The sequence below is a fragment of the Galeopterus variegatus genome, unplaced genomic scaffold (assembly GCF_000696425.1).
Source record: "Galeopterus variegatus unplaced genomic scaffold, G_variegatus-3.0.2 Scaffold4729, whole genome shotgun sequence".
NCBI lineage: Eukaryota > Metazoa > Chordata > Mammalia > Dermoptera > Cynocephalidae > Galeopterus > Galeopterus variegatus.
The window spans coordinates 58,016-69,959 of record NW_007730840.1 but is presented as its reverse complement, the minus strand read 5'-3'; the positions used below and the strand labels follow the sequence as shown (position 1 = coordinate 69,959).

The 11,944-nt window shown below is 33.5% G+C and overlaps 1 protein-coding gene across 3 annotated transcripts in view; it reads left to right on the top strand.

Moving 5' to 3' along the window:
* Positions 1-11,944, top strand: part of DCAF6 (DDB1 and CUL4 associated factor 6) — a 126,522-nt gene that overhangs the window by 108,214 nt on the left and 6,364 nt on the right. For all 3 annotated transcript variants that reach the window (XM_008588228.1, XM_008588227.1, XM_008588229.1), the window contains 4 exons: positions 3,806-3,944; positions 5,253-5,409; positions 6,044-6,132; positions 8,157-8,262. In XM_008588228.1, coding sequence (XP_008586450.1) covers positions 3,806-3,944; positions 5,253-5,409; positions 6,044-6,132; positions 8,157-8,262 — 491 coding nt within the window. The remainder of the gene's footprint in view (positions 1-3,805; positions 3,945-5,252; positions 5,410-6,043; positions 6,133-8,156; positions 8,263-11,944) is intronic.

Sequence of the window (11,944 nt, the reverse complement as noted above, 5' to 3'; positions counted from 1 at the left end):
TTTGAGGAACCTCCATACCATTTTCCATAGAGGCTGCACCATTTTGCAGTCCCACCAACAATGTATGAGAGTTCCTTTTTCTCCGCAACCTCGCCAGCATTTATCGTTCAGAGTCTTTTGGATTTTAGCCATCCTAACTGGGGTGAGATGGTATCTCTGTGTAGTTTTGATTTGCATTTCCCGGATGCTGAGTGATGTTGAGCATTTTTCATATGACTGTTGGCCATTTGTATATCTTCCTTAGAGAAATGCCTACGTAGCTCTTTTGCCCATTTTTTAATTGGGTTGCAACAAATAGTAGGCTTTTAATAAATGTTTGCTGATTGGTGGTGTTTGTATACTTCATTTTAATTTTCATTTGATCAGTTTATGAAATAATAAAGTACAAATTTATTATTTTCAGTGGCATATTCTTTCAGTTTTTCTTATGAAATATCCTCTAGGAAAATCGTTTCAATGTATTCATTCTGTGTTTATTCACTTCTTTTTTTTGACCGGTAAGGGGATCGCAACCCCCGGCAAGGTGTTGTCTGTACCACGCTCAGCCAGTGAGTGCACCAGCCATCCCTATATAGGATCTGAACCCGCAGCCTCAGCGCTACTAGCACCACACTCTCCCAAGTGAGCCACGGGACCAGCCGTAGTCACTTCTTTAGAACTGTTAGCTGAGTGTGATATTTACATGATTATATACACATAGTTATAACATCTGCTGCCACTTTATATCTTGTAATTTGAAATTTGTGCACTTTGAAGCTTTTTCTCTCTCTTAGATAATTTTCCTATGGTGGGATAGTGGTAGGTGACCTAATCTTTGATCTAAACTATATAACACAAACTACGTAAGTTGAGGTCCAGATTTTAAACTTATTTCTTATTAGGCAGTTAAGCCAAACAAACATTAAGAAGTAAGTTAGACCATTTTCTAGAACAAACTTTTTAAGTGCACATTTGCTTGGTATAGTTCTCACAATTCTTAATTATTATCACCTCATTACTAATACAGCTTTAATTTTATCCACACATTTCGCTTTAAATGATTTGAGCTACAACCTAAATTCTTAACTTGACATATAATTTATTTTTCCCTTTATACTTCCTAAGGCCTTGGGCTTATCAACAAGGTTACTTCCTCTCCTACCTGATACTTTCTTAGCAGGAGAGTTTTTTCATTATTGGTTTCTCGCTAATCACATATTTTCAAGATTAGAATGTTCTTTTTTCTTTTCTTCCACTTCAGAAAAAGAGAGAGAGAGATCCAACCATATTAATCACATATCTTTTGAGAGCATTGGACCTCTCAATCCTTCCCATTCTCACCTCCTGATCGGAACGAGATAATTAGAGTAAACCAAAAATGTCGGCTTTCAGTCTGGGAGTTTCTAACTACTACATCTACCTTAAAAATTTATGTGTAGACTCCTTCTATTAGATAAAAATAGCATAGGAAAAAGTTTTTTAAACTTTTTAAATAAGTCTATGTAACTAAAATAGTATACCATTTTATTTTATGAAAAAAATACTTTTATTTAAGAAGTGTTAGTTCCTAATTATGTAATTATTTTTTTAATTCTTATAAACAATTTGGTATCTATCTTTCTAGACCCTTTCTAGGTACATATAAATTTTTTCCAAATTATGTTTTGGATTCAGCTGTATAATGCTGATATCTTTCATGAGTTGTTTATGAATCTTATCCTTTTCAATGGTGGCATAAATATTCCATTGTATAGATGTGCTATAATTTATTTAACCTATCCTTTCTATGTGAACATCCAATCTTTCTCAATTACAGTTCTGCAGTGAAAAAAAAATCTCTATATCTCTGCATGTTTGTTTGTTTTCCTACAGTATACATGTTTTAAAAGTAAAATTTCTGAGCCGAAGCTTATACATGTTTTAAATTTTAATAGATATTATCTAATTTTTCCTCAAAAATATATTGTGCTGGATCTTTAATATATTGCTGGTGAGAGTGTAAATTTGTACAACCACTTTGGGAAACTGGGAGTATCTATTAAAGCTGAACATTATGAACAGACTGTGGTCCAGCAGTTCCTCTACTAGGTAGATATCCAACATAAATATGTACATATGTTCACCAAAAGACATAAACAAATGGTGATAGTAGCTCTGTTTCAATAATTAAAACTGTAAACAACCCAGTGTCTACCACCAGTAGAATAGATAAATGTAATAGAGTTATACAAATTAATAGTCTACAGCAAAGAGGATGAATGAACTCTACAACTAAATATAACATGGATGAATCTTATAAATATAATGTTGAGCTAAAGAAGTTGGACATAAAAGAATATTTTATGATATATATTAAAAGAATATTATTCTATTTAATTGAAGTTCACAAACAAGCAGAATTAATCCATGGTATTAGAAGTCAGAATATTGGAGGGCCAGCCCGTGGCTCACTCGAGAGAGTGCGGTGCTGATAACACCAAGGCCGTGGGTTCGGATCCTGTATAGGGATGGCCAGTTAGCTCATTGGGTGAGCGTGGTGCTGACAACACCAGGCCAAGGGTTGAAATCCCCTTACCGGTCATCTTTAAAAAAAAAAAAAAAAAAAGAAGTCAGAATATTGGATTCCTTTAAGGGAAGAGTAATGATGGGAATGGGGCACTTGAATTCTGCTTATGCTCTGTTTCTCAGTACTGGTGTGATTACATGCGCCTCTATCATTTATGAAAACTGACTAATAACCCTACGATTTTGTACCTTCCTGTGTATGTGTTGTACTTCAATGAAAAGTTTACAATAAAAGAGTGCACTTTCTTTTTTTAATGTAGAACCACATTCAAACTCCTACCTATAGTACCGATTTTCCTAAACTCTTGCTACTCTGATAGACATAAAAATCTTCTCAATCCGATAAAAATAAAAAGAGAACAATTTGTTGTTTATATTAGTGAATTGAGCATCTTTTTCTATATTGATTAACTATTATGAAGTTCATTTTTGTTACTGATTTGTAGACTTTTAAAATATTATGGACTTTTCTATTGTATATTAAAATACAATATTTTAAATAACAAATTCATACTAACAATTAAGTAATATCATGTGTTAGGAGAAGTTTCTTCTAATAATTAAATTAATTATAAAAGAGTTCTTTGTTCTTCAGTCCCCAATTCTGTCATCAATTCAGTTCTTAGGAGAATCACATCTACTTCGTTAGCTCTAAATCTCTACTTCAATATAGAGTCCGTACAGAAAAGATGCTATTTGAAGGTCCTTGTTTTATTGCTTATATATTAACATTTATTCTCTTTTTCTTGACTAGTCTTGGAACATCTTTAAACAAGACTGTTCTTGGAACATCTTTAAACAAATCTCAAGACATAAGTTTATCCACTGCTATTATTTTTTACTCCTAATTTCTTTTGGTTTTTCCCTTTATGCTTTTTACTCTTCCTAATATGGACAGGAGGAAAAAGAGCATTGTATAGGATTTGTTTTATTTGTATTAAAATTGCACATGAATTTTGTCTGTATTATGTTTTTATAAAATAGTCCTTTAAAAACCAGTGTGCCGCATGCTATTTCCTTTACTTTTTCAACCAGTACCAAATTTCTAAGTGATTTCTGAACTAAAAATTTTGTTGTTGTAACTCAACTAGTCTGGTATAGTCTCACTCTTGTGTCTGCTTTTCTTATGCTTTTGGTTGAGATAATGTGTTTAAATATTTTCTATACTTACTGTATGTTAAAGTTTCTCATTATCATTCTGTATTGGCCTATGAATGTTTTTTATTTATTTTTGTTTTTTGTTTTAATATGTAATTCGTAGACGCTCTGCTGTTGCCCGCATTCAGGAGTTCTTCAGGCGGAGAAAAGAAAGGAAAGAAATGGAAGAATTGGATACTTTGAACATTAGAAGGCCACTAGTAAAGATGGTTTATAAGGGCCATCGCAACTCCAGGACAATGGTACCAAATGCTCATGGCATTCATTGCAGTTTCATAATATGAATGTTTTTTCCGTAATCGTCTTCATATATTGCCAGTGTGATTTCAGTATAACGTTACTGAACTGTTACGGTTATCTCTTTTTCTAAATATGGTTCTTTTAGTCCTATGATATATTATGAAAGTCCATTATTTTTTCTTACAAGAAAACTCTACCCTACTGAAGAAATATATGTAGCTTTTAAAAAATTATTTTGAGAATCTTTCAAGATGAGTAGTTGTTATAACTGTTACTCTGAATTATTCATATCTAGAAAGTGTTGTTGTCATATATTCATTGAATTATCAAAAATTATCTACAGAATTTATTTTAACCTGCTTTCTTTAGAGTCTAGGTAAATAATTAACTTTGGATTGGGGAAATAATTAGCTCTCTCTATAATTATCATTGGTAGTAACAAGTTAATCATTTTTAAAGGATGCTCATTATTAATAGAAGTAACCAATTTACATTTCTTGCATTTTGCTGGTTAAAATTTTGGATGAAAATAATTAGGGGAAGGGCTGAAAAAACAAGAAGATAAGTAAATATAACAGTAGCTCCAAGTAACAACAAAACTGGAACTTTTCTGTGAGTACCAAAAATGGCACAGTAGCAGCTACAGATAAAATGATTTTAAATATCCTGATTTGAAATACAAAGATTTTTGATGGTTCATTCATGTGTAGCCACTTAACAATGTCATCATAACCATTTCAGTATACCATATTTCTTCATCTCATTGCTTTGTAAAATAAATATGTTTATATCTTTTCTTCTCAATTGTGTGAGCTTCCAGTAGCTAATGAAAAAAGTGGTAGTTTTTGTTCTTTTGGCATAAAGCAAAATAAAAAAGAGAGCTATTCCTTTTTTCTGTGAATTGATTTTTTGTCTTGTAAAGCTAAAATGGGACAATTTTTGGAAATTCAGCAACATATATAAAAAATTTTGTTATACTGTCCAAAACCCAGAAATCTCATTCATTCATTTAGCAGTTATTAATTAAGCACCTACTATGTGCCAAGTACTGTTCCAGGCACTGTAAAATTATCATTAAATAAAGCAAAGTCCCTATTCTCATTGGGGACTTTTTATTACTTACTGTCATATTACCCCTGCTAATGAATCTCTATCACGATTTTAAGAAACTAGAAAACATAGACTCTGTTCAATTTTTAATGTTATTATTTTGTAAGCCAATTTATTTTTTAACATAAGAATAGCATAAATTTTTGTTTTAATAACTTTGATTTGAATTTTCTTATAATTTGCTTTTTTTAAACCCTTAGATAAAAGAAGCCAATTTTTGGGGTGCTAACTTTGTAATGAGTGGCTCTGACTGTGGCCATATCTTCATCTGGGATCGGCACACTGCTGAGCATTTGATGCTTCTGGAAGCTGATAATCATGTGGTAAACTGCCTGCAGCCACATCCATTTGACCCAAGTAAGATGCCTTTTGTAGGACAAGGCTAGAAATCATTTGTGTCATTTATTGGCTCCAATTTTTTTTTCTAGTTTTAGTGTTATAAGAATAATCCAAATTATCCTACAAGGCACCACTAGAGTTAATTATACCTCTTCTTGGGTTTAAAACAAAAAACACCTACAATCTGCTTTTCTTAGAAAGTATAAGGAAATAAGTTAAAGAATTTATTCTCCTAATGTTTCTTCTATGTTTTATCAGCTATAAGATATTTGGCATGACTGAACTTTTCACTCCTTATCCAAATTGAACCTCTAAGCCTTTTTTTTTTTAGTCTTCACATGTCTGAATTAATTTACCAAAACAAAAGAGCATTGGCTTGCTTTTGCCTTCTATTTGAAATTGTCCATGTATCTCATAAGAGAACAATGAATAAACAGAAATTTGAGTGGCTTCAAGATGGTCTTAAAATTATATTCTAGGGAAGCTTTAGGAATCTTCAAAATAATGTTCTCAATTAACAGTTAAATACATAGGTACAGTTTTTGCTGAAGCTCAATTTTGCTGTATATATACATATATGCATAATATATGCATGTCCTGAATTAATGGCATGTTTCTAAGCTGTATATTAATATGCAAATTTTATTTCTAGTTCTAGCCTCATCTGGCATAGATTATGACATAAAAATCTGGTCGCCACTAGAAGAATCAAGGATTTTTAACCGAAAACTTGCTGATGAAGTAAGATTTTTTATTATACTTATTATAGTTCATATTTCAATTTGTTCCTAAAATACTTTCCAGAAAAATCAAAGCAGTTTATCATTAGTTGCTAACATAAAACAAGTTAATGCAATTAGTGAGATCAAATTTTAAGAAAAAGAAGAATTAAGATAAAAGCATGCCTATAGTACTACAGAGGTAAAATCAAAACTAGTTTCTTGCTAATTATAGTGTTGATTATTAGTAATACCAGATTAGGCGTATTATAGTTTAAGAAAAATAGGTTTGCCTATTTGTGCTTATAACAATAAAGAATTTTTTTAAAAAAAGAATTCTGTTGTTTTAAGAAAATAATTTTACTATAGCCATCCTCCATAATCATACCTATTTTTCCTTTTTGAGTTTTTCTTAAAAAGTGAATGGGACTTTTTTTTCAGAATCAGTAGGTAGCAAAACAAATTATTGAATAATATTTTCTTTTATTATTGTATTATAAGATTTCCTTAGCTTCTTATTAAAGCCCTAGTTTTCAAACTGAGTTCTGTGAAGCTCTAGGTTTCTTACAGGGTTGGAAGAAGGAAGGTAGATGACAGGAAGGCTAAACTCTGGGCCTTTCCTCCTCACCTTCAACCAGGGCTTTTAGGTGTGGGTTTTCATATAAAATTTCTTTTGAAAATGCGGGTCCATTGCTAAAAATGTTAGTAAGTTGGAAAACCACTACTCTAGACCAAGGCTGACAGTTCACAGCACAATTCCCACATATACTTTGATTCATTTCATAGACATTGATAAAACACTTGTATGTCAAACACAGTGCTGGGATTAAAACGATAAAGCCCTACACTCAGAGCTTATGGTCTAGTGGGAAAGATAGACATGTAAAGAAACAATTAGAATATAATGGGATCAGTGTCAGCAGATATATATGCATAGTGTTCTGGAAGCCCTTAGAAAAGAACAGCTATGCTTATAAATGGAGTATATAGGATGGGGAAGTCTTCACAGAGGAAAGAAGATTGGACTGAAGTTTGAGAAGTAATAGTTCACCTGGCAGACAAGGAGCAAAGGAGCATTTGAGATAAAAGGATCTGTGTGTGCCAAGTTGTTGTAAGGCAAATGAACCATCAATGTGTCTGGAACCCTAGAGGACCTGTACAAGAGTACTTAACTAATCAGACTAAACAGATAGGTCGGGGCAAGATTATAAAGGGCCCTGTGGATCTGTGTGTGCCAAGTTGTTGTAAGGCAAATGAACCATCAATGTGTCTGGAACCCTAGAGTACCTGTACAAGAGTACTTAACTAATCAGACTAAACAGATAGGTCGGGGCAAGATTATAAAGGGCCCTGTTTGACATCCTGATGAATTAGGAATTTATTGTTATATCACTGAGGAACTGTTGATCAGATTAGCATCTTTCTCTTCCTCTGATGCTCTCCTTTCTTCCTTTTTTTTTTCCGTTGCCATGCTGTTTCCTTTTCCTCTTTCTTTGCGCATGATTCCACATTAGGTCTCTAGATGTTCATGAATATTCATTTAGCCCTTTTCTTGATTCTCATACACACTTCATTGCTAACTCTTGCCCAAAAGTTTATTTTTCAAACTACTTTGCCTCACTTAGTCAAGGGAACATTTTCTCAAGGGATCCAAGTGACCTAGGGATAATAATTTAACACTATGGTGTCTCTAAAAGTATCAGTTCTGCTACAGGGAAAATAATGAGCCAACACAAAGTAGACTGCTCTGGGAAACAAGTTATAAGTAAAAGCTAAATTGAATTCTTGAATGTTTTAAGTAGCTTCAAAGTTTGACCTTTGTCTTTCTGCCAGTTGAAAGAGTAGAGTTCTCTGATCTTCCTCCTTTAAATACAAGTGAAAGTAATTATTTGGCATAGTATCCTTAAGGCAGAAATGTAAACATCATTCAAAGGAGGAATAAAGCAATTCCTCTTAAGACATGCTAACTTTTTAGTGTTTTCATAATCTTCAAGGAAAAGGTAGTTATTCGTGATCTTTGACATGGTTGTGTAATTTGCCTTATAGGTTATAACTCGAAATGAACTCATGCTTGAGGAGACTAGAAACACCATTACAGTTCCAGCCTCTTTCATGTTGAGGATGTTGGCTTCACTGAATCATATCCGAGCAGGTAAGAATTTTCAATGTATTATTTCCTCATGAAATAATGTATTGAAAAATGGTCAAAATGGAAAGACAGTCACTTGAAAGCTTTCATCAGCTGCTGTTTTCTTAGAGTACAGGACCATACCATAAACCTTAAGATATGTTATGTTAAATACACTTTAATAGTAGGTTTTGTCAAAATCAATTCATAGCCCAGACAAAAATAAATGTGACATGCTAAGAAATAAGATATGAAAATATCTTAAATATGCTAAGAAATGTATTTTTCAATATTCTTTTGTTTTAGATGATAAACTATGAGGTTCGGTGCCACAGATACACAAAAATGCATATATTACAAATAATATTCAAGAAGGAATTGAATAATCTGTACTCATAACAATAGTAAAGGTCCAGTATACATTGTAAACACAATATGTTTCTCAGACAAGAGTGTTTCTCATTCCTCAGTGATTTCATAAATTAAATTTCTTTATATGTTGGGTATTATCTATCAGTTAATAATAACTACCGTTTATGAGTATTTATAATATATCAGGCATTACACTAATCGTTTCACAAATTTATCCTCATTTAATTCCAACCCTTTAGAAAGTAGGTTATTTGTAATAACTTACTCCAGGTCACATAACTGGTAAATGTTAAAGCCTGAATTTGAAACTAACTTCTAAGCCCTTGCTTCCCTTTGACCTTTAAATTTCACTTACAGTAATATATTCAAGTCATTAATGTGACATGCACATCTCTGAATGATCTGATCTCAAACTATTTTTCTAGCTCATTTGCAGCATTCTTTCCTTCTCTAATCACTCCATCCATCCTGGCCCTCTTTGGATTTTGGGGATACACCACTTTCCCACCTCAGGGTTTTTATAATGCTGTTCATTCCATCCTCATTCTTTGTTAAGATAACCTGTACTTATCCTCCAGATTTATATAAGCAGTGGATTAAATATCACTTCCACAGAGAGAGTGGGGAATGGAGAGACAGGTATTCCAGGCAAAGTAAACAGCATATAGCATTTTTCTAAGCCCTAGAGGAGAACATGTAGCACGTCTGAAAAATTGGAAGAAGTCCCATATGTTTGTAATTAAAAGATTTAGAAAATAATCCTCAAATTGTAAATATTAATATTAATATTACCAGGGAAGAGGAAAAAATCTCATGGTCAAGATAAAACAATAGATAAACTGGAATATAAACAAAAAATAGTCCAATAAAATGTTTTTATAATACTTCTTTCGGCTCCTGTGTTACTAAATTATCTTCACTGTAACATTCTTTGATTCATTTTCTTCAATAACAGTGAGTACCCCTTAAAATTCATCCATTTGGATTTCAGATTTGAGGAGGCAGCATTTTATAGAACAACAACAACAACAAGTTTGCTGATTATGACTCCTAAAATGTGCTGGCTTTTATAAAAACAGTATCTGGTATATGGCTGTTCCTCAAGAGTTTTTCTATAGAGGACCAATTCTCCTTCCAGTTGTGCAAGAATCTCTTTTAAACAGATGTTAAATGTGGCAATGGCTTATTAGCTAATAGCTACTACCATCCTTTGGTTTTAGAACTAGATAAGATATTTCATAATATAAAATCTTCCTTCCATTTCTTTTTGCCGACAATCAAAGACAGGTAGTTTCTAGTTGGCTTAGTCATCTCATCTTGCTTGTCTTATGCAAAAGACTAGATGGAATAAGGTACCCAAGAGTTATATTTCTGCTGCTTAAAATGTATCTAGTTATTTGATGGGTCAATTAGTCAACCATTCTTTTTCTCTCCTTCACTTCAGTGTTCAGTGGTCCAGGTACAATGACGTATACATATTCAGGAGAATTAGGCGTGGACTTTGGCCAAATAAGCACAGGCTGGTCACAGGATACCTCCAGCCAACCATTACTCTGTAAGATTTCCTGAGAGATCCAGGGAGTAGATATGAGAGTTTCTTCCTACTGAAGCTGTTATTTTTAAAGAAGGATTTTATTCAAATCACCTGTGGGGCTTTGTAAAACTACAGATATGTGGATCCCGCTTCCTAAAATTCTTATTTTATTTGAATAGGGTTTGAACTTCTGCATTTTAAAAAAGCAACCAAAATTATATGCATGAATAATGCACTAAAATCTAGTCTAGGCTACTTTTTGAGAGGTAAGGACATTTCTAACATTCCTAGAAGCTTTGAAAGGCTTTGAAAAGATGGTAATGGTGTGTATGGACCATTCTAAACTCTTCTAGAATATCTTAGAATCTGATCAAGGTACTTTCCTGTATAAAATTCCCCTGTGCCTCCCCATGTTCTTAGGATAGAGTCCAAATGTGTTAAAGTATCTTATAGAACCCTGCATTATCTCTTGACGTTCTTCCCTTCATACCTCTGGACTTGGCACATGGAGATTTAGATAGCTGTAGTTTCTCCATGATAGGTTTGCAGAGCCTGTTATCATGTTGAGCCTACAATCACTTACCAAGTCACGCACAAATTCACCCCATCAGCAAATGATGTTAACTTTACTCCAGGATATACCTAATCTTTATCTACCCCTGGTCTCCCTGTTTCTCTTGCTCTGATACAGTCTGATTTTCACACAACATCCAGAGGGATCCTTTTAAAACAGGAATTAGTAAACCTTTTCTTTAAATAGCCAGATAGTAAATATATTAGGCTTTGTGGGCCACACAGTTTCTGTTGCAACCACTCAGCTCTGCCATCATAATTTAAAAGCAGCCATAGACAGCCATAGCATCCATGCAAATGGATGGGCATAGCTCTGTTCTAATAAAACTTGATTTACAAAAATGGGCAATGGGCTGGATTTGTCCATAGACCATAGTCTACTGACCCCTCTTTTAAAACATAAATTAGATTATATCATCCACTCTTAAAATTCTCAAGATCTCTCCATTGCTCTTAAAATAAAAGCCATGGTTCTACATGAAACCCTGCAAACGTGTATCACATTTATTCCCCAGACCTCCCAGGAAAACTGACTTCAACTCATTCCAGCTTTCCCCTATCTCACTGTGTTGGCTTCTCTTCCTCAAACTCATCAGCTTGTTAGCGCACTTAAGACCTTTTCACTTTGCCGTTTCCTCTGCCTGCAAGACTTTGTCTCCAGAACTTCACGTATAGGTGAAGTCTCAGCTCCAGTGTCACCTCCTTAGAAAAGTCTTTCCTGGTCACCTAATCTGAAGTAGCTTTGCCCTTTTTGGTATTCCCCCTCTTGCTTAGTCACTCAGTGTTCATTGCTTTGTTTTCAAGTACTTATCACTCTAACTTTTTATTTCTTTACTTACTGCCTTATTACAGAATAAGAGAGAAAAATGCATTTGTTGTCTTGTTTGTTGTCTGTATTTCTCCTCTAGAAAGTAAGCTTATAAAGAGCAGAGACCTAATTTGTCTTATTCCCATCTGGATCTTTAGCTCCTAGAACAGTGCCTACTATCACACTGACTAAATGGGTATCAAATCTCTGGCTAACTATGAGTTTTGTATTTTATTCTTTTTCTTAAGAAATAAATAAATTCTTTGCAAAGGATAGCCTGGAAAATAAAACAACAGTTTTATTTATTTATTTATTTATTTATTTTTATTTTGTCAATATATAATGTAGTTGATTATTGTGTCCCATCACTGAAACCTCCCTCCCTCCTCCCTCTTCCCCCTCCCACCCAAGTGTGTCCC